The 23,188-nt window shown below is 41.5% G+C and overlaps 1 protein-coding gene across 1 annotated transcript in view; it reads left to right on the top strand.

Annotated features, from left to right (window-relative positions):
- The window catches only part of GABBR2 (gamma-aminobutyric acid type B receptor subunit 2), a gene marked incomplete at its 3' end in the record, with an annotated part of 516,320 nt that overhangs the window by 95,618 nt on the left and 397,514 nt on the right, over nucleotides 1-23,188 (top strand). The window contains exon 2 of the mRNA XM_081996348.1: nucleotides 19,592-19,729. Coding sequence (XP_081852474.1) covers nucleotides 19,592-19,729 — 138 coding nt within the window. The remainder of the gene's footprint in view (nucleotides 1-19,591; nucleotides 19,730-23,188) is intronic.

Raw genomic sequence — 23,188 nt, 5'->3', positions numbered from 1 at the left:
GTTCGTGTCTCTTCTCAGCTTGAGGTAGTTCAGTCCTGCCACTCAGAAGAGTTTTTTAACTTCCAGGCCCAAGATGGTCTGGATAAGGTACGCTTCTGCTTTTCTGCTAAAGGTGTCCTGAAATTGAGTTAAATTAGAAGCATTACTGTGTCTAGATGTTCAGATGGAAAAAAATGGTATCTTCTACTCAGGTCCTTGATGCCTGTTTTTGTGGTTTATATTAAAAGGAAACAAAATCGTCTCACATAAACATTTTTCACCAAGCAGAAGAAATATCTTTTTGAAGACATCATTCAGTCATAAATATTTTTCTTAAAGTTTGAAGTCCCAGAGTGAGTGAGTTAATAGGATTTCTCACAGAAACTCTGTGAGGTTTTAAAATGGGGCTTATTTTCAGATTTCTTATGAAAAGGCAATTTCTTAGTAAAAAACCAGATTGTCTCTATGCTGAACTAATACTTCATATCAATTTACATACATCTTTGATAAGATACTCATATTACTTTACATGCTTTTGGTTAAATGGCCTTTAGAATCATAGCATCCTATTTGCTGAACCCTAAGAATTTGTAATTAAGAACTTACCCAGTATTTACTGAAGATGAGAAAGCACAGGAACTAATGCTGCTAAACTGTTTTTTGAAAAGGGCAAACTAGACTGTTAAATGACATTTCAAGGTGTGTGTGGAAATTCACTGACGGTGATAAACCAAGAATTGCATTAGAAGGTGAGGAATATGAAGGTGACTAGTATGAAGTTGCTCGTAACTTTTTTTGCTTCGTGGCAAAACCGTGAAGGCGGCAGCGCAGGGAGAGAGAGGGGGGGCCCCAGCCCGCCCCGGGCCAGCAGAGCTGCTCCTGGCGAGTGGCAGCTCTGGCCCAGCGCGGGCAGGGCCTAGAGCGGCGGCAGCCGAAGGCCCCCACGTGCCAGGGCAGGCAAACAGGACAAGGTGCGGCAGTTGGCGCAGGCAGGGCGTGCAGGGAAGATGTGCAGGAGGAGCGTGTCGTGTGTCCGCCCCCCCCGGCATTAGAGGCTCTTGACAGGTGGCCATCGGCCTCCTAGAAGAGGCCCAGCTGTGGTCTCCACTTGGCTGAAAACTGTAGCCAGAAGGAATGTGGTGACCCAGACAGAGCTCCCGCTCGAGCACGCGGCTGTCCAGGTGTCCGGCTGCAGGCAGGGCCTGAGCCTGTCACCGGTGCTGGAGGCCAGCGGAGACAACACCTGCATGCGGTGCGACCAGGTAAGCGACTGCTCAGCCTGGGGCAGGGCTGGCAGAGGCAGTGGAGAGGCTGAGGAGCATCAGGGGATGTGAGAGGGAGATGGATCAGTGGAGGCACACCCGTCTGTCTGTGAGGCAGAGGCAGCTGGTGGAGGCTCCACAAGCAGCAGGGGATCCCCTGCCCTCCTGCTGCCAGGCAGAAGGAGAGGACTTAAAAGACGAGGGGGAATGGAAACAGGTCCCTGCTCAGGGTGGCAGGTGAATCCCATCGCGGCTTCCCTCACCGTCCCAGCTGCCCTGACACAACAGGTATGGGGCTCTGGAACTCAAGGGCCAGGAACATGAGGACCTGGATGAAAAGTCCATCCAGGGGGTTGCCCAGGGTGAGTCAGCCAGCCCCACGCATCAAAACTTCCTTTGTTAGGAGAGAAGGAGGGTAATTGTCGTAGGTCACTCCCTTCTGAGGGGTACAGAGGGCCCAATATGCTGACCAGACCCAACCCATAGGGAAGTCTGCTGCCTCCCTGGGGCCCGGTGAGAGATGTCACCAGGAAACTCCCTGGTCTGGTTCGGCCCACTGATTACTACCCGCTGTTGGTCCTACAGGTTGGCAACAACAAGGTTGCACTAAGAAGTCTAAAAGTGATTAAAAAGGACTTCAGAGCACTGGGGCAACTGGTTGATGGAGCAGGAGCACTCATCGTTTTCCTCAATCCCTTCAGTGGCAGGGAGTAACGCTGCCAGGAACAGGAAAGCACACCTGGTTAACACGTGGTTCAGGGGCTGGTGGCGTTGGTGGAATTTTGGGTTTTTTTGACCATGGGGTGGTTTACACGGCACTGGGCCTGCTGGCAGCAGATGGAGGCAACTGGCTCCAAGGGGCAAAAGGATTCTTGCTTACAAGCTGGCAGGCCTCATCAACAGGGCTTTAAATTAGATTCGAAGAGGGAAGAGGATAAAACCAGGCTCACTAGAGATGAGCCTAGGGGTGGCATGCCGATGTTTGGGGTGAAATCAGTAGCCCAGCTCAAGTGCATCTACACCAATGCATGGGGCATGGGCAAATGCCTCCAAACAGGAGGAGCTGGAAGCCGTTGTGCAGCGGGACAGCTATGACTTAGTCGCCATCACAGAAACATGGTGGGATGACTCACATGACTGGAGTGCTGCAATGGATGGCTATAAGCTCTTCCGAAGGGATAGGCAAGGAAGGAGAGGTGGTGGGGTGGCTCTGGTGGGATGACTCACATGACTGGAGTGCTGCAATGGATGGCTATAAGCTCTTCCGAAGGGATAGGCAAGGAAGGAGAGGTGGTGGGGTGGCTCTGTATGTTAGGGAGTGTTTTGATTGCATAGAAATCAACGATTGTGATGACCAAGTCGAGTGCTTATGGGTAAGGATGAGGGGGAAGGCAAACAAAGCAGATATCCTGCTGGGAGTCTGTTATAGACCACCCAACCAGGACGAAGAGGTAGATGAGACATTCTGTAAGCGACTGGCAGAGGTCTCGCATTTGCTAGCCCTTGTTCTTGTAGGGGACTTCAATCTACTGGACATCTGCTGGAAGTGTAACACAGCAGAGAGGAAACAGTCTAGGAGGTTCCTGGAGTGTGTGGAGGATAACTTCCTGACACAGCTGGTAAGTGAGCCTACCAGGGGAGGTGTCCCACTTGACCTGCTGTTTATGAACAGAGCAAGACCGGTGGGAGATGTGATAGTTGGAGCCCGTCTTGGGCTTAGCGACTATGAAATGATAGAATTCTCAATTCTGAGTGAAGCAAGGAGGGGTGTCAGCAAAACCACCACTATAGACTTCCAGAGGGCAGACTTTGGCCTGCTTAGGTCGCTGGTTGAGAGAGTCCCTTGGGCGATAGTCCTGAAGGGCAAAAGGGTCCAGGAAGGCTGGACAGTCTTCAAGAAGGAAATCTTAAAGGCGCAGGAGCTGGTGGTCCCCATGTACCTCAAGATGAAGACAACCGGCCTGGCTGAACAGGGAGGTTTTGCTGGGACTCAGGGAAAAGAGGAGAGTTTATCACCTTTGGAAGAAGGGGCAGGCAACTTACGAAGAGTGCAAAGATCTTGTTAGGTCAAGCAGAGAGAAAATTAGAAAGGCAAAAGCCCAGCTAGAGCTCAATCTGGCCAGGGTCATAAAGGACAGCAAAAAATGCTTTTACAAATATATTAACAACAAAAAGAGAGGCAAGGAGAATCTCCCTCCCTTACTGGATATGGCGGGGAACATTGTCACCAAGGATGAGGATAAGGCTGAGGTACTTAATGCCTTCTTTGCCTCAGTCTTTAATAGCCAGTCCAGGTATCCGCAGGGTGTTCAGCCCCCTGAGCTGGAAGACAGGGATGAAGAGCACAATAACCTGCCCATAATCCAGCAGGAAACAGTTAAGGACCTGCTAAGCCACCTGGATACCCACAAGTCTATGGGGCCTGATGGGATCCACCCCAGAGTACTGAGAGAACTGGCAGAGGAGCTTGCCAAGCCACTCTCCATCATTTATCAGCAGTCCTGGTTCACAGAGGATGTCCCAGAAGACTGGAGGCTTGCCAATGTGACACCCATCTACAAGAAAGGCCAGAAGGAGGATCCGGGAAACTACAGGCCTGTCAGCCTGACCTCTGTACCGGGGAAGATCATGGAGCGGTTCATCTTGAGAGTGCTCACAGGGCACGTGCAGGACAACCAAGGGATCAGGCCCAACCAGCATGGGTTCATGAAAGGCAGGTCCTGCTTGACCAACCTGATCTCCTTCTATGACCATGTGACGTGCCTAGTGGATGAGGGAAAGGCTGTGGATGTTGTCTCCCTGGACTTTACTAAAGCCTTTGACAGCGTCTCCCACAGCATTCTCCTGGAGAAACTGGCTGCTTGTGGCTTAGACGGATCCATTCTTTGCTGGATAAAGAACTGGCTGGATGGCCAAGCTGAGAGAGTCATGATGAATGGAGTTAAATTCAGTTGGTGGCTGGTCACAAGCAGCGTTCCCCAGGGCTCAGTTCTGGGGCCGGTCTTGTTCAATATCTTTATCGATGATCTGGATGAGGGGATCGAGTGCTCCCTCAGTAAGTTTGCAGATGACACCAAGTTGGGTGGGAGTGTTGATCTGCTGGATCAATGAGGGTAGGAAGGCTCTGCAGAGGGATCTGCACAGGCTCGATCGATGGGCTGAGGTCAACTGTATGAAGTTTAACAAGGCCAAGTGTGAGGTCCTGCACTTGGATCACAACCCCATGCAATGCTACAGGCTTGGGGAGGAGTGGCTGGAGAGCTGCCCAGGGGAAAAGGATCTGGGGGTGCTAGTTGACAGCTGGCTGAACATGAGCTAGCAGTGTGCCCAGGTGGCCAAGAAGGCCAACAGCATCCTGGCCTGTATCAGAAACAGTGTGGCCAGCAGAAGTAGGGAAGTTATCGTGCCCCTGGACTCAGCACTGGTGAGGCTGTACCTCGAATGCTGTGTTGGGTTTTGGGCCCCTCACTACAAGAAGGCTGTTGAGGTGCTGGAACGTGTCCAGAGAAGGGCAACGAAGCTGGTGAGGGGTCTGGAGCACAAGTCTTCTGAGGAGCGGCTGAGGGAACTGGGGTTGTTTAGCCTGGAGAAGAGGAGGCTGAGGGGAGGCCTCATCGCTCTCTACAACTACCTGAAAGGAGGTTGTGGAGAGTTGGGTGTTGGTCTCTTCTCCCAAGTAACTAGTGATAGAACGAGAGGAAATGGCCTCAAGTTGCGCCAGGGGAGGTTTAGTTTAGATATTAGGAAAACTTCCTTTACTGAGGGAGTGATCAAACGTTGGAACAGGCTGCCCAGGGAGGTGGTGGAGTCACCATCACTGGAAGTATTCAAAAAACATGTGGACCTGGCACTTCAGGACATGGTTTAGTGTGCATGGTGGTGTTGGGTTGATGATTGGAGTTGATGAGCTTAGAGGTGTTTTCCAACCCTAACGATTCTGTGATTCTGTGAACTATCAATAGAAACTGTAATCAATCAAGCTTGTATGCATTCTTGCTGCTGGTTTTTAAATAGATGTTGTGCTTCCCTAATGCACCAACTCTTTCCACAGCTGTCATTTTTTGTGCAATTTCAGGTAACCAACGGAAAACCTATTTAGGTTTCTTCTGGTACAAAATAGTGGTGCAGTAAAAGACTTAATCACAGTAAGATCTTTCCTCCCCTTGAAGCACTCTGAGTGTTGTAATTAAGACATTTGAAATCTGTTAAGGTATTCAGAGCATTGGTTCATTTAAAGAAAAGTTTCCCCAAGCAGTGTCATTGTCAATTTAATATTTCATCTGGTCAAGACTTGCACATTTTCCTTCAGTTTGTTGCCTAAAAAAACACTGAGAAAATTTTAACTCATTCACACCTTTTCTTTTACCTTTATGATACCATAGTAAGAAATAAAATTGATCCAGAACTGTAAAAACTACGTTTTTTTCACTTGACAATGTAGTTTCAGCCACACTTGACAAAATGATTAAAATCATCTTATTAGCACTTCATACCATTTCGACCGTTTAGGATTCTAGATGACAGTCAGTACTAATTTGGCAGAGGGATGTCAAGAATCTGCTCAGTTCCACATGCAATCTTAAAGCAATTTAGCTCTGTTGGAGTACACAGTGTAACAGAAAGCAGGCTGATTCAAGGAGCTTGAGATTTGCGTGATTTTTTTTTTTTCTCTTCTGATTTCTAGGCAAGTTAAGACAGAGCGAGTCTGGCAAAATCAGGGAGGTTTTTAAGGCAGGGTCATCTTGTATACAGATGGAAAAAGATGATCTGTTTATCTATCCAGGTACTAAATTGGTCTGAGTTTGATAGAACACGCAGCTGTCATTCCCTTAGTCTATGGACCGCCCCTGTGAGATGCCTGTAAAATGTCCATTGCGTTCATTTAGTCCTTGGCTTTGGTCTCCATCTGTTATGGTGGTCACTCAGGACAGGAGAAGGTAACGTGTTGTGTGGAGTTGCTAGGCACCAAAGCCCCTTCAGGTGAGGTCACTGATGCACTTGCACCACTACTTGTAAGGCTTGTGCTGTGTTGGTTCAGATGGCTACTACTATAGTAATTCCTGTAACATGCGACTCAAATAATGGGTTACAACAATTTAAAGGTATTTCCAATGAACTGTTCCCCTTACCTTTCCTCTGGCTTGGATGTATCCACAGATTGCAGTCCCTTAGGGGTGTATGTGCTCCAAGTGGAGCATTATGTATGAGCCACAGCCTCTTCATGGGAATGCTGTGGGATGGACTTATGCACAACCACAGTCTCTTTGAGGTGCACCTGCTGCAGCGTGGCCTTACCCACAGTCACAGTCCCTTCAGAAGTAAAGCTGCTTCCACATGGCCTCACCCATGGATGCAGTCCTTCCAGGGGTGTACCTGCTCAGCCATGGGCTTTGAGGTGCTCCACCATGACCTCATGCACGGCGACTGATGCTTCAAGATGTACCTCCTGCAGCATGGACTTATCCATAGCCGCAGATGCTTTGAGGTGTACCTTCTGCAGTGTGGACTTATCCTTGGGCCACAATCCCTTCAGAGGTATACCTGCACAGACACAACCATGGCCCCAGACACTTTGAGATGTCCTTGCTCTGGCATGGACATATCTATGTCCACAGATGCTTTGGGGTGTCCTGCTCCCACGTGGACTCATGCACAGGTCACAGTCCCTGCAACATGAGCTCACACTGGAGTTCCAGCATGTCCAGTACAGCAGCACAGAAACAGCAGTGATGCCCTGGGCTCTGTCAGCCCATCTGCCAGCCCAGGCGCATCGCCATTGCTCTTATCAAAATGTTCCCAGGCACAGCAGAGTAAGACGATCAGCAGTACAGCAAGTAGCGAAAGCAAAAAGCAGCCACTAATGAGCACAAGACTGTAATATACAGTAAGGCAAGCAAGCCCCATGGCAAGCACAGGAGCCTGCCAATTCATAGTTAAACAGCAATAACAGCTATAAATTTGAGCTAGCACATTCCAATCAAACCTGTTGTTACCTCGAACCCTTCGAGCCCCGCTTTGGGTGCTAAAAAGGACTAGTTGTGGTTTAACCCCAGCCAGCAACTAAGCCCCACACAGCCACTCACTCCCCCCACAGGTGAGATGGGGGAGAGAATCAGAAGAGTAAAAGTGAGAAACCTGCTGGGTTGAGATAAAAGCAGTTTAATAGGTAAAGCAGAAGGCACACACACAAGCAAAGCAAGGAATTCATTCACTACTTCCCATGGGCAGGCAGGTGTTCAGCCATCTCCAGGGAAGCAGGGCTCCATCACATGTAACGGTTACTTGGGGGAAGAGAGACACCATCATTCTGAATGTTCTTCCTGTCCCCTTCTTCCCCCAGCTTTATATGCTAAGCATGATGTCATGTGGTATGGAATATCCCCTTCATCAGTTGGGGTCAGCTGTCCCAGCTGTGTCTCCTCCCAACTTCTTGTGCACCCCCAGCCTACTCACTGGGGGGGCAGTGTGAGAGGCAGAAAAGGCCTTGACTCTGTGTAAGCACCGCTCAGCAATAGCGAAAACATCCCTGTGTTATCTACCCTGTTTACAGCACAAATCCAAAACATGGCCCCTTACTAGATACTATGGAGGAAATTAACTCTATCACAGCCAAAATCAGCATGCACTATAATGATTAAGTAGAGTTTAGACACATCAAAAAAGTCAGTTTACACAGCCATGAATTCTACTCATGCATATGAGTTTTGCCTACAGCAAAACCAGTAGAGCTTTATGTGCCAAACTAATAGCAGCAATCAGTGAGGTGCCAAATACAACCACAGTGTGAAGGTAATTGGACAAATTACATAGGATTTGGTGGTTTGGAACTTCTTTATGGTGCTTGTCAATGAGATTTCTGTAGAGTTTGGTTAGAGGAATTACTCGTGCAGTGAGACATGTCTGAGGAAGTTCATGTTGGGATTTTATTATGAAGGAGAATATCATGTATAAAGAAAAGCAGTCTCTTTTGGAGTTACAGCTCTTATAGTTCACCTTGGATGGCAAGCAGGCAAGGAGCTAAAGAGCAAATGAGTTTGTTGAAAGTGTGTCAAAAGCATATACCACGTTTAATAAACTAAATTAGGTAACTAAGGAAGAGAATTAGGGTGACCTAGTTAGACTGAGCTGGACAAGCTAGCAGGTCTTAGCTTCTAGTACGTATTGGTTGCCATTTTCAAACTTGCACTGAATGTATTTGCATCTGGGAGGTTGTTCTGGGGCTGACTGCAGGTTTCATCTGTGTAATCTGTGGGCATTTCACCTGCATACAGCCCAGCTCTATTTCACTTTTGTTCCATGTGTCCTATTTTTTCTGGAGCATGAGGGAACCCCCAAGGGTTGATATATCAAGGTGAGTAATGCCCTGCTCTTGGCAAGTTTAATTAAGATTCTCTGTAGGTGCTCCAAGGGGGAAGAGTATTGGTCATTCTGCTTGCAGAAATCCCATACTATGCTGTTGAATGTGAGTGTTGATGATTTATTTGGCAGCCAGTTAGCCTGCCTTGATCTTGCAAAGGAATAGCTCTTTGTTAACCAGGTTGCAATTTGCAGCATAGAGGCAATATCTTGCTTGCATAACTTTAAAGCCAGAGAAATTTAGTGTCTGTGTGTGAATGTGACAAGACCACAAGTCTGACAGATCCCCCACCATTCTATGTTTTTGAAGTGGTTCCTAATCTATACTAATTAATTTCCTGTAATATAAAACCCCAGTAGACCAAGGTGAGCCTTTAAGTAGGGAAAACTCAAATTTGGGCAAGTTATTAAATAAAAGTCTTGAAGAAATACCTGCAAAAACTCTGCCCATAAAGTTCATGAAGCTTGAATCCTTTTTACACATATTTCCATTCCAATATCTCCCTGTACTTCTAGGGCTGCTCCTTTTCTTTCCTTTGCCTCTGAGGCTCAACTTTTGAGTCTGCTCCTTGTTGCAGTTAAGCCTGTGACACCTCAGGTTTGTCTTAGTCTGCTAGTTCCCTTTTGGAGTCCCTCTGCTGCTGTCTGCCTTCCTGCCCTGTTCTGCACTCGGGAAGTGCTTGTGTGTGTGTGAAATGGATAGTGCACTGCTGTGGCACAATGATGTCACCCACGGTGACACCATTTGTCACAATGGGTTTGAACAAGGAGCACATTTCGTCTCTCAGGTGCTGCAGATCAATTTGCTGCATTTTTATTTTTAATTTAAAAAGTCCCTCTCTCAAAATGTTCCCAGAAATAGTAAGTTGTTTGGACTGTGTAGTTCTCCTGTAAATAACAGAGTTTATTGTGACAATTTACACTGCATGGAGTATGGTGTCCCATGGGGTCAGGAAAAAGTTTGAGAGAGCTGTAGCCATTGCAGGCAATGGTATCTGGTATCTGCCAATTGTGAAGCACTGTGCCTACTCACACACTGAATGTCAAGCCATATGGGTAGCGGTTAAAATAAAATTGTATTCTTTCCATACTGCCTCTTTCACCAGGTATTAAGAGAAAAAATGTATGATCTTTACCTGTGCTGATATGCATTCTATCCATTTCCAGCCTGAGAATTCTATAAAGTGGTGAATTGTTGTAGTCTGGTGCTATGTTAATTTATGCCAAAATAAAACATACCATGAATTTTATTTGGCTTTTATGGGCTAACATACGTGATAGCTTATCCAAATGATCACACACTATTCCTCCTTAAATAAATTAGCTTGGCAGAGTTTTACTCACTATAGACAAAGCTCAACAACAGAAAGAATTAAAAATCATAGATGTGTGATGAAGACTTACACCAGATTTTCTTGACCTTTGGGTCAAGAAATACATTTTTGCTATTTTTTAATTCATTAATCCCTTTTTAAACTCTTAACTTTGTCAGTTTTATCATTCTTCTGACCTGTGTCTGTGTTTCCACATTTCACAATTGTTGGGGAATTAAAATAAAAAATAAAATAAAAAAAATCTCAAACAATATTGCTTTAGAATAAGCCATGCTGAGAGCTACTTGTACCACTTAGCACTCTTCATAAAGAACATCATCCTCTAAAAGAAAAGATTTTAATCTTATTTTCCAAAAATACCACATGCTTTCTGACCTTTTATTAGAATTTAAATATATTCTTAAGAATGCCACAAACATCCTTGTGATAGCTTAAGAGATCTTCTCACTTTTTCCAGGTAAGCGACTTTCAGAAGCTATAAGAACAATTCTGAAGGGCCTCAGTCATCTGTGCCTCGTCATCCCCAGTGGATGTTTATTTAGAAACTTCTGTGGTTGTGTGCACCGAGAGGCAGGCTCTGTTGCTGTACATATGGGAGACTTTATTTCCACATGACACTGTTCACCAGAAAGCTACTGCAGAGCTTTTTCCATATTTTCTCACACTCAGAATAATGTCTTATTTTAATTTAATGTCAGAAAAGTATCAAGAAAGATTTCTTTGATTTGTTTTTACCCTTATAAAACCAGAGTCTTTTTCATGACTGAGTAGGTCATGGGAAAGAAAGAATTCATATAGCAGACTTCCCCCACAACTGATTCTTGCTGATTGCTGAGCACCAAGTGATTTTTCAAAATATCATTGCACTCCTATTTCAGTTTCAATTGCAGATTATTACTCAAGAGTGGGGTGCTGGCATATTGCTGTTACTTCAAATGTTTTGTGCTACTACACTTCCATTTTATTCTATCTACAAGAGCTTCCTGATTGGTATTTATGAATTTGGATTTTCTCCTTCCATATTCTCTCATTTCAGTTCCTCCTTTTATTTGCTGCGAAGAGCACAACTGGAATTAAAAGGAGTTTCACCATTTTCAGTACACAACAATTTTCAGTGTACTGGAAAGAAGCAAGTCAACAGTTCAGAGATGGTGACCCTTCCCTGCATTAGGTGTTTTTTTCCTTCTCCCAAAATGACCTGGGAAAAAACAATCCACATATTAAAACCAAGTATGTAGTCAATCATCGACATAAGAAAAGTAGAACAACAGTAAAACTCAACTTTTTAAAGGCAGTTTCAGAAAATTAATTTTACTAAACGTAGAGTACTTCTGTATTACTTTGATTTATTATTTTTGATCATGCTGAAAGTCATATCTTTGCAGTGCTCATACTCTGTATCTGGAAAAGAAAACCAAATATATTTAAATGTGATTACACACATCTTTTCACTTTTGTGACTTCTTCCCTATATTCTAAAAAGCACAGGGACTGGAACGAAAGGAAATCTAACCGAAATACTCCAACAGAGTGTGACTAGATCTGGTATGATCTACGGAAACATAGGCTATTCATGGTAGCGTAATAATAAACAGTAATCAATGAAGGGGAGAAAGACGACACAAGTACAAAATTGAACAATTGACGTTAGTGACTCTGTGTTGAGCCTGACAAAATTATCTCCCTTAGCTCTTCATTTTGTACGTGAGCTGCAACTGGCAAATGCCTTGTAAATCTACTACAGCACATGACTTTCGCTCAAAATGAGAAGCAACAAAATAGTAAGTAGTTTGCATCAATAAATTTAAGTGATAATCATCTTGGGACTGAAACGATTAACACCTTTTGTGGTTACTTAAATGCAAAAAACACAACTGATTTCCTAGGGGAATTTTAAAAAGCCTTTTGATGCAAATAAATAACAGATATTTTCCTTATTTGTTGAATAATTAAAATTAATTATTTGTTTTGTTAGAAATCATTGTAATATTTAACTGTTAAAAATTGGAAAAAATGGAGAAAACTAAGCTAGTTTATTCTCAAGAACAGGACATGTTATTTATTTTCTAAATATCTTTGATTATATTATATTTTTCCTACACCATTCCTCTGAACTTTTATGCTTTTCCATAATTCCACTTACTTCCACAAAACATAATAGCAATGAAGCAGTATAGATTATGTAGGAAGGAAGAAGCAGAAGTGGGCAAGGCACTGGTCTCCCTGAATACTGAATGTACCAAAATATCTGATACATGTTTGAGCACTGCGATGTCAGAGAGAACAATTTGGTACTAAGACTTGGGTTTGGTTTTTTACACATTTATGCTATAAAACTGTGAATGTGAATGTTCACATGCAGCTTTAAGGAAAACATCTGTAAAACTGCCTTGTGTAGTATTATTGGGTTGATGCAGAAGTGAATGAGTTAAATAAAATTGACTGTTTGTTGTGAGTGAGCAAATACAGTGTGGATGTTATAAAGTCCCTTCTGGCCCAAGAATATCTGAATCAACACCAATTTGATTCTGGTTAGATGATGGGTTCAGCTGCAGAATAATCTGGGAAAACTCAATAACTTATGCTGTGGGATCTGAGTTATTGCTCATATTGCACAATAGAAACACTCTAAGGCCCAAGTGTTAGCTTTCCATTAGCGATTCAGAATGAGATCTTAATGTTTTGAATTCATGTTCACCAGCTTACGGAAGTCCTGGCCAGTTTGTTATCTGAATTATGAATTTCATTGCTGTGCAGACCTAGAAAAACTTCTGCATTTGATCAGTGGTACAGAAAAAAAGATACAGTGGACCCTAACTAAAAATTATGCAGACGTGGGGTCTTCTATGGGCTACTACGGGGTGGATATCAGCCCCAACGCGGTCCTCCATGAACTGCAGGGGAACAACGTGCATCACCATGGTCTTCATTATGAGCTGCCGGGGAATCTCTGCTCTGGCCCTTGGAGCACCTCCTCCCCCTCCTTCTTCACTGACCTCGGTGTCGGCAAGGCTGTTTCTCTCACGTTTTTCTCATTCCTCTTTCACAGCTGCTGTGCAGTGTTTTTTACCCTTTCTTGAATACGTTATCACAGAGGTGCAACCAGCATCGCTGATGGGCTCAGCTTTGGTCCATTTGTGGAGATGGCTGGAACTGGCTCTGTTTGACATGGAGGCAGCTCCTGATGTCTTCTCACAGAAGCCACCCCTGCAGCCCTCCTGCTCCCAAAACCTTGCCACAGAAACCCACTACAGAATTGTGAAAGGGAGTGATCTTCATATTGCAAATGTGCAAAACGTTTCTTGATGATCTTCTGAACTTCTCTTTGTGTAACTGTTACAGATCAAGGAAAGGCTTCAACTTGCTTTGAGGAACGGCTTTAATGTCCAAGCTGAATGCAAATTTACTGTGAAAAAAGGAAGTCAATTTGATCTCCGCTATTACTGTATGTTTAATCGTGGTCAAAACTCAGGTAGAGCCAGGTTTGATTACACATGATTTATCTATTTGCTACACTCCAACTCCATTTCATATTGGAGTTCTTAAATTGGAATCATCCAGTGTAAATGTTATATACTCAAAGACATAGTAACAAGACAAAGAATATAAGTCGTATAAATGAAAGAAAAAAATGGAGAAAATATATGTACTTTTCTTATAAGGAGAGACAGGAGATTTTTGTTTATCTTGCTGGATGGACTCAATTCCCAAATAGTGAATGAAGAAAATGAAAATTATGTTGAGCAAGAAGCTGAGCCTTCACAAGGTGTTTAGACAGCCTCTTAGGAAATGAGGTGACAGAAGAGTGAGTAGTCACCCTTGCTCTGGAGTCAGTGACTTAAGAGGCAGGTGGCACCTGAGGTAAAATATAAGTCGTTGTATAGGATGCTAAGCACCAGTACCTTAGTGGTAGCCCTCTGCGAACTATTCCCTGCAGCAGGCAGGATCAGATAAAGAAATTGCTATGTAAAGTCTCCAAGTGTGTCAAGAGGTGTCAAGGTGAGAGGGTTAATTTACTGGGAAATATTTCACTGAATAGATTAAGTCCTCTTCTGCTCTGTTTACTCCTTCTAAACTAAAATGAAATCTGATTTCTAGTAGTTAAAATTAAAAGATGATAGAGAAATCATATACAGAAGAGCCCACAGTTTGGGACAAATTAATTTCTATTTTAAGATGCATAAGTTTGGTGTAGTTGTTGGAGGGGATTGTTTTTGTTTTTCAAATACAGAGCACAGGAATGGCTATAGTGGTTCACACCACGACTTGGTGCAAGTACTCAGCATTGTCCCTACAGATGATCTGTGGACAGGGCAGGACAGGGTAAGCATTTAAACCTGCTTCCCCACAACACTGTCCTAGCCACCGATGATCTGTCTAAACCACTGATTGAGGAGGTTCTTGAGAAAATCACTGTCTCTCTATTAAGAAGTTTGGGATTGTTTTTTGATCTATGAACTAGTCCAATTTCTTTTCACATATTTGTGAAATGTTGACATTTATAACATCTCCTGGCAAGACGTTTTACACCTACTCTGCACAGTGTGAATAAGTTTAGAACAAATGAAAGGAAGTGCTAACATTGTCACCGGATATTGTGGTTGTCCAAGTGGTGGTTCCAAGAGCAGCTGCGCAAACTCACAAAAGGAAAAATCCAGCTACAGCAATTAAATGCAAGAATAAAATTTCTGGCTCTGAAAGTACCTAAGTTGCAGATACCTGAAAACAAAGAGGATACCTCAGGAGAATCATGCCCTGCCCATAAAATCAGGCACAGGATGTTAACCTGATTGACCTTTGTTGTAGCTCAGAGCAGTTGTCCATATATTCTTCACTGAATTGTGTGTGTATTGCTTGATGACTTTAAAAAGTGAATGAAAATCAAACAAAAATAATTTTTTGTGTTCCTCATGTCTTAGCTCCTTTCATGCTGATAGTCTAATGTGGAGTTAGACTAATCCTGAACAAGATTTTGCAGAGGATAAGGAATAAGACTTTGTACCTCTGTTCGCTCTCTTCAGGGAAGTCTCATCAGATAGTTATGATCACTTTCTTTTTTTTTCTATGATACTGAGTGCAGGGTGATGCTGAAAGCTCACATATAACTTGATAAAGTTTGATATTTCATTATGCAGATGACAGCTGTTGATTATTCCCTCTTGTCATAAAGGTTCTCTAACCTCAGAAGACAGTAGCTCAATGGATGTCAAAATTGTTCCTCAGGTTTACTTTTACTCAGTCAAGTAGAGTTGTGCCAGAATATAGCTAACAAAGAAACAGCTGGGCATAGCTGTCCAGCAGCTAGAAATCTAAATCATGTGTCTGACAAGTGCATCAGTTCACAACGGTTCTCATTGCTATGTAAATCTAATGAGATCAGTTAAATTATAAGTATCTGCTCTTCTGCTAGTCCTGTAATTACTCAAACCTGTCAATGTTACAGGAGTCAGCAAAGCTTTATGTATTAGACCCATATGAATTTCTGTTCTCTGTATTAAGGTTTTGCACTGTGTCATGCTTATGGCCCTGAGGGTTTGATATCACACCCTGATATCTCTCTTACTGCCTGCCAGACAGCCTTCCTGGCAGCCAGCAACCCTCATGAGTCAGTTCTGCCACTTCTCCTGACTTCAGTGATGTGTGTCCTTCACATGGAACATTCTTTCTCTCAGCTGCAGAGAGCCTTTGGAGAAGGTCTCACACCTGTGTTTGGCTACTGCACTGTTCTCTCCAGAAAGGTTTCTTGTCCTTGTGCACCCCTTATGCTTCAGGCAGTACTTTTTCCCTCTTCATTCAGGTTCCTTTCTCGGTGGAGGACAATAGTTTTTATTTGCCAGCCTCTCCTTTGAAGAGGGTTCAGGAGGGTTAACACTTCAATCTCCAAACTCATTCAACTCCTCTCCTATGCAGCAGTTCTTCTGGCTATTTTTCTTCACTGAAATAAGTGGTACTTTTTCCTTGGAAATGGGAACTATACTTTTGTCAAGTGCCACCTGTGATATTAATCAGTCTTTGTTGCAGTGAGAGGTAGGACCCTTCACAGACCTTTGCTTAGCGATTTGCTGGTATTTCTTCTTATGAGTTGTCCATATAATCTGTATCAAGTCTGTGTGTTAATTATTTATTTAATATGTATGTCTACTATTTATATGTGGCTTATTACTGGCCTTTGGCTGAGACTAAGCACAGCAATAATGTGTTTATGGTGAGTAGTTCTTAGCCTCTTCCCCTGAAGAAAGCTGTAACACATAACAAATAACATGTATTTGAAATTACAGTTATGATAAAACTGCATTTCTCCAAAGAAAGGTATTGCAGCCATCCTCAGTGTTTCAGTGTGCAGTCAAGATCAGCGGTACAGCATGGCTGTCTGTTTTCATATGTGAGTTGAAAGTGAGCTGGCTTCAGTTCAGCTCAACAAAATAGAAATGCTAATGACAATTTAGGTTAAAGAGCAAAACTATCTAGCAAAAGCAGCGTGGGGTCCTTGGGGTGATAATTTTAATCATTTAAGTTTGTGACTTTTTATGAAGGATTCTTTCCCCTTCATTGCTGTTAGTCATGCTCCATTTAATAAGCCAGTCAGCTTATTGTCATCCATATGTGGCCAGGACTTTCTAGCCTTTACTTTTTAATGTGGATTTTGGTTTTTATGCAGTCTTTCGTTGTACTGTAATTAGATTGCCGCATAGCATTGCTCCTGGACCGAGCTGTAGTTATATGGTGACAGCAATTCAAGAACTCATTTGGTTATTATATGATGGGAATTTCAGTGGTGTCTGTGCTTGTTGTCTTTTAACAAAGTTGAAAAACACTAAAAAAAAGGTGCCCGCTTTTCGGGTTATCTAGGTAGGGTTTGCCAATAGAAGATCATGAGCAGCAATGATGGCCTTCTGGGATCTTTGAAAAAGTCATAGCTTTGGGAACTTGCTAAGCATGCGTTCCTCAGACTAGAGGCAGGACGAAACCTTTTCTACTGTTTGTCTGTCGAGCTTGGTAGGGCTATTATTTTTATCTGAATGTTTATTATTTAATGCTTGTGACAGACTGTTCTGTTGCTTACAGGGACGAATATTATACAGAGTGTATGTTGTGAAATGTGATGTTAAACAAATGTGAAAGTCTGCTTTCTCCCATCTTTCTCATTTTTCCTTCCGTTTCTGTCCAGTCACGGCGAGCCACAGTATTACGTTCTTTCTATTTCTCTCTGAGACATACTTTGGACTATTTTGGCAGTTCTGCTCAAGGAGCAGACTTGAGTCCTGTAACTATTTGTGGTGGCCTAAGAGAGTGAGCTGAGACTAGTCAGGAAGAAAGTATGAAGGTGGAAACATGGTAGGCTTTTAATTGAATCACATTGAAGAGAAGCCCACAAGTTATTATATGTACTTTGCATTGATCAGTAATACGCCTCGGGAGTGTGATCCTTTCATTTTGGGAGAGACAAAGTTTTCAGCATACCTTCCCAAGAGTTTGCTGTGTGATTGAAAAAGTGTTCTTTTCATGCAATTATCTTTATACACATGAAAAGGTCAAATAAATAAGAAAGAAAAAGCCTTATCATAATAGCAATTCTGGACCTCGCAGCAAATTAACCTACTGGGATCCTTAACTGCATAATGTTACTTCACTGCAGTGAGAAACAATTTGTAGGCAAATAATACTTAAAAGATGCATCAATGTTTTTTGATGTAAGAGTGAATTTTAGTATGAATTTCACTTCAGATAACAGACTGTAGGTCTTCATTGTTTAGAATAGAGAATTTTATTTCTCCATACCTTTTTATGTATGTAGCACTTCATGGGCTACAGTTTCTGAGTATTATTTTACTATTGATATCCTCCTTATTTCATATATGACTTGTATTCTTCTTAAACTCTTATTCAGTGATACCTTGAAAACATGTGAGGTAATGCAAAAAAAAAAAATTAGATTATCTGGTTTTAAGTTGGTATGAAAAACAATTCAACAGTGTCTGTTGCTGCAGCTTGAAATGGTGAAGTGGATAAGGGCAAAGGCTTGGCTAAATGTCAGTTAAGTTCAGATACTGAAAGCTCTAGTGTTCCTGGCTCTTTATAAAAGTAAAGAAATAGCTGAGCCTTCTAGCTGTGATTGGAATAAACTGATATTTAACTAGGGGGTGGAGGAGTAAGACTGGAGGACTCTGCTTGTTCCAGTAATCACAATCTTAATTCTTCCACAATGTGAAGTTGCTGCTAGTCCATCAAACTGACAAGGAAGCCTCTACCATACTGTTTTTTGTTTTGTAATGAGAAGGAAAATGTTGTGCTGTATTATGCAATTTAAAAAAAGTCTATGCAGTAAAATTCTGTATCCATTTGAATAATTGAGAGCCGTAATTCTATTCTTGCAGAAAGAATGTAAATAGAATAAGTTTTCTTTTAGCATATTAATTCAGTAAGAAAATTGATATAAGCTTGCAAACTTCTTAGTCAAAATCTTTATTGTCTCAACAGTGCAATACAATTACTACTTGGACGCCGATAGTAAATGAACTGTTTTATTGAATTGTCATATTGAAATATTGGAGGCTGGTGTATGACAGTTCTTATAAAGACTATATTTGAGGAAGACTTTGTAGAGGAGGCAAAAGAGGGCAGAAAATTTTGTTTCAAAAAGAGAGATAAAGAAGTGGCTCCTACTGGAGCAGTTTCAGCTACCATTATAGCCTGCTGGCACTCCTGACTTCCAGTACAGTTTGGAATCAAATTCTTAACTTCAGGTATATGTTTTATTAATACTCTGCTGCAAGATCAGGAATTAAGACATGACTACATAAGTTATTATGAGTGATTGATACTACTCGATTCAAGGATTGATATTGCAATGCTGACTAGCATCACCCTTTGTTTCTTAGTTTTCAGTCCTGGTCTCAGTTTATGGTAAAATTGTTTACACCTGAAAGAACGATCAAACTAATTATCAGAGAAGCCCAGAATAAGTCAGGTTGGAAGGGACCTCAGAAGGTCATTTAGTCCTGTCTTCTGCTAAAAGCAGGGTGAGCTATGAGAGCAGATCAGTTGATTTTTAGCGCTTTAAAAGAATACTCTTTTGAAATTTTTGAAGACTTTGTGTTGTCCTTCTAAATAACAGGCTCTCTACTGTATGTTTCTGCGCAGAATTCTGAGGTTGGACCTTAAGGAGAGGTTGCTTAGGAGTCTTCATTAGAGAAAGAACTTTCTTTACAGAGACCACAAATAGCGTCAAACTTTCCTCCAGCTATGGCAGTCGTGCTGACATCTGTTGTTAAATTCTAAATTTTGCTTTCAAAAATGCTAGCTCTGAATGTAGAAGGCAACCTTTTATTTATTTATTTATTTATTCATTTATTTATTCATTTATTTATTTATTTATTCTTGGACAAATGGTGGTATCAAAATTCAGGTGTTACAGCTTTGGCTTGGAAGGAAGACATAAGGGGTTTTGAACGATGTAAGGAGGGGTTTCCTGTTCTTTTCCTACAACACGTTAGGAGTCCAGAACAGAGTGCTCCAATTTTCATGTTTGGATCTTAAGATGTTATATTTGTACTATTTTTACATCAGTGTAACCCCTGAATTTTTTCCTGTCCAGTAGCTTATTTCTTAGTTAATTATGTTATTTGTGATGTTGAATATTGCCTCTTTTTGTTTTTCCAGTGTGACAATGCAAAAGGACTCAAAGCCTTCTATGATGCAATAAAATATGGACCTAATCATCTGATGGTTTTTGGTGGCGTATGTGCAACAGTTACTTCTATCATTGCTGAATCTCTGAAGGGGTGGAATTTGGTTCAGGTAAGGCATGGAATGGAATATATTCACATGCTGACTATTTTGTATCTCTGTCTTTTTAGAAACGTAATATTTGATGCTTTTCAAGCTTAACATTTTGTGTAGTTAGTATATCCCAGTTTTGAAGGCCAGTGAAGTTATGTGTACAGCTACTTCTATATAGTACTAGATTTTAAGGCTTGGCATTGCGCTCAAAATGCTTGTGAGTATGGGGCAGCAGTTGTGTGTCTCAGTAGATTAATTAAATAAAATTAATTTATGTATCTGAAAAAGTGACCTAAATAAAATGAAGTTCAGTCATGGCAGTTGAGCAAATCTACGACTAATCCAAAGTTAGAGAAAACAACTCATCAGTACTTAAATTATGGTACACTGGGGTCTTTACTCAGTCATAATGCAATAATTCCTATTGACTTTGAAAGTGTTGGAAGTGCATAAATTTTAAGTAGTAACTGCATACGTGTCTCAGTATTCGACTGACAAAGCACATTTATTCCCAGCTGTTCTTCTTTCTGACTTTCTCAAAGGTCAAGTTTGTGGAAAGGTTCCCTCTGCTGAGGAATCAGAATTTATTAATACTAATCTTTAAAATGCACATGATAACAACATTATTTTCTTAATTTCTTCAGTCATCTGTCCAGTGATGATCTTTGGTATGATGGCTGCTCGTGAAAGGTAGCCATCCGGTTTTGCTTTTCAGATGTGGAAATGCTCTGGCTTCCTATTCAATATTCATATTGCCCAAAGATAAGTTTGTATAATTTTCATCAAAATAAACAAAACATTCTATAGCAAAATGATAAAGTAATAATATATAACAATTATCTGAGGTTTCATTTACAATCAGGCTCCTCTTTTCCACCTGGAATACTCACTGAGATTAGTGCAGAATGAACAAATGAGGCATAATTAAGTTTGTGAAGAAGATGATGATCAGAGTACAAATGGGAAAATCTTAGGAGGATAATTAAAGTAGCTTGTTAACTGTGTTTGCAATGCTTGTCATATCAGATCTTTTCTTCTTATACTTCAGTATTTCTTCTGATGTGGAAAACATCAGTTCTACTATGGAAACAAAATAATAGTGTATCTCTGGGGAGAATGGAGAAAGCAACAGAAAGCTTGAAACTATTGTTTAACACTCTCTCTTAAAAATGTCCTAGTCCGTGGCCTACAATGAATTATGTGACTAGAGCCCTGTTTTTTTGGAATTTGTCACATGGAACTTCCAGATGATGTAGGATGTTTTAAGGAGTTGGATTTCATTGTGCTAAATCCTTTTCATTTGCAGTCAAGTTCTGCCTGCTAAGGTCTGAAAATCAATTTGTTAATGCAGTTGCTCGGTCAATAAGGAAGGGCAATTAGAAAGCTTCTATTTGCTTTTAAATGCTTGAATTTGTCAATATATGTGTTAAGTTATATAATGATATGAAGCATTGCTACCAGACAGCATTTATTTCTTTGTATTTAACTACTACAGCTGTAGTTAAGACCATGTCTTAAACATTATTAATGATATCAGTACATCAAGGGATTCTCTGCTGGTTGGGCTTAGTATCCTGCAGGCACTAGACAAATCTTCATGTAGCATAACTCTACTTCGTGTCAGGGTTTTTATATATTGATTGACTGGGTGATGAAAGAACACATGACAGCATATCTGGGAAGTGTGGCGAGGATTAGGAGATGGTATAGGAGGAACAGAAACAGTCTAAATACAGTTTGTGAAAGTGTTATGTCATACGGTGACAGCAATACGTGTATCTGCAAATCGTAGACAGCATGTACAAGATAGTGGGGAAACAGAGTACGAATCCTTCCATTCCTCTGGATCCACTGGCATAAACATCTTTGGTTAAAAGCGTATCTTGAATAGAAGGAATAGATAGAAATCTGTAGTTCTCGGAAGTGGAGCAATAATATTTAGCCTGATAAAATACAAGACTGTCCTCTCTCAAAACTTGATATTTCACCTCAGGGAATCACAGCAAACTCACATAAATAGTTACATGAATTGTGATCACGATGAAGTCATTTCATGTTGCAGCTGAGAAGAGGGAAAAGAGCATATAGACAAAAACTAACCTGACATTGTATTATTGAATAGAGGGTATGCATTTGGATGTCTGACTTCATAATTTTTTTCCTGTGCAGGCAGTCATGAAAACAGAGCTCTTAACCCTATCAGGAATATTTGATTTGATTTACACAGGTGTCATGTGACTGAGCAAAGTAATTACTGTTTCCATGCATGAGAAATGCAGGATGATACAGTTCTGGGAAGAATAGGGAAGAAAAGCAAGATTAACAGAATATAACAACTGAAAAGTTACTTTCCTTAGCAAAAATGGTGTGAGGTTGACTGCCTGCAAAACTTTTCTTGAAAGCCTTTTAGCACTGAATTTCAAGTTTCTGTGTGACTGCTTTTCCTCTGTTCAGGGGAATTTTTCTTTTCTGCTTCTTCTTGATTGTCTCCAGTAAAAACTCTCCAAAAACATGTAACAAAGTATAAGGCCAAAAGTACAAATGTGCTGGAAATTATGATGTTGCATTTGCTACTCAGACAATGTTATAGTAGTGATGAGAGGGGAAAAAAAAAAGGAAATAAATTTTTTGCAAGACAGCTTCAGTCTCTGCTCTCCTTACTTGTATGCTGTTGATAATGACACTGTATTTTTGACTTCTACTTCACTGGTTAATAGGGAAGATTATCAGAGCTTGAGAAGAGTCTCAGTCTGAAGGTGACTTGCCTTATTTCTTTGCCATATCTAAGCAGAAGGTACCTTTCCTCCCCCATCTTGACAAATTTTGTTTCACTTAAGATCAGCTACAGAATGGGAGATTCTGTTCTCAACTGTCTGCCTTCAACTCCTGATCTCTTACTGTAACAAAATTAATGATTTTTTAATGGAGCATTTTGTATCTGTGGAAGGAGCAAGTTGTTTTAGTCTGCAAACACTTATGTCATCCTTAAGGACTTTCACTGAGGTACTCTGTGTGATGCAACCTGCAAACAGTTTTCTTGAACACACATTCTTATTAGGACAGATGGAGACACCCATTCCTTAGTTCCTCAAATGAAAAGCTTCCCTGTGAGTAATCTGTGTGTGCCAGTATCCTTACTTTGTTGAGTGACGGTCTGAGCATGGGCTGGAGGCTGCACATGCAGCTTTGATGTCCAGTCTGTTGTGTGGAATCTATTTGAACCTTTGGTATTTGGGTTACAAAATGCCAAAAATATTCTATGCATCTGACAGTGGGTCGTAAAGGCATGGAGGTGTAATATTAGGCAGTTGCTTTGCTATAGGGGGAATATTTCAATGTCAAATTCTTCTGGATTCATCTGATTGCCATTCCCTTTCCACGTGTATTTAAGGCCATTAAACAGAGTGAAGAAGAATCATTAACAGTATCTTACAATATACTGTAAAAGGCCAGTTACATATTTTTATTTAGTACACT

The sequence above is a fragment of the Phaethon aethereus genome (genome assembly GCF_964289735.1).
Source record: "Phaethon aethereus genome assembly, chromosome: 2".
In the NCBI taxonomy this organism is placed as follows: Eukaryota; Metazoa; Chordata; class Aves; order Phaethontiformes; family Phaethontidae; genus Phaethon; species Phaethon aethereus.
This window is presented reverse-complemented; position numbering and strand designations above follow the sequence as displayed.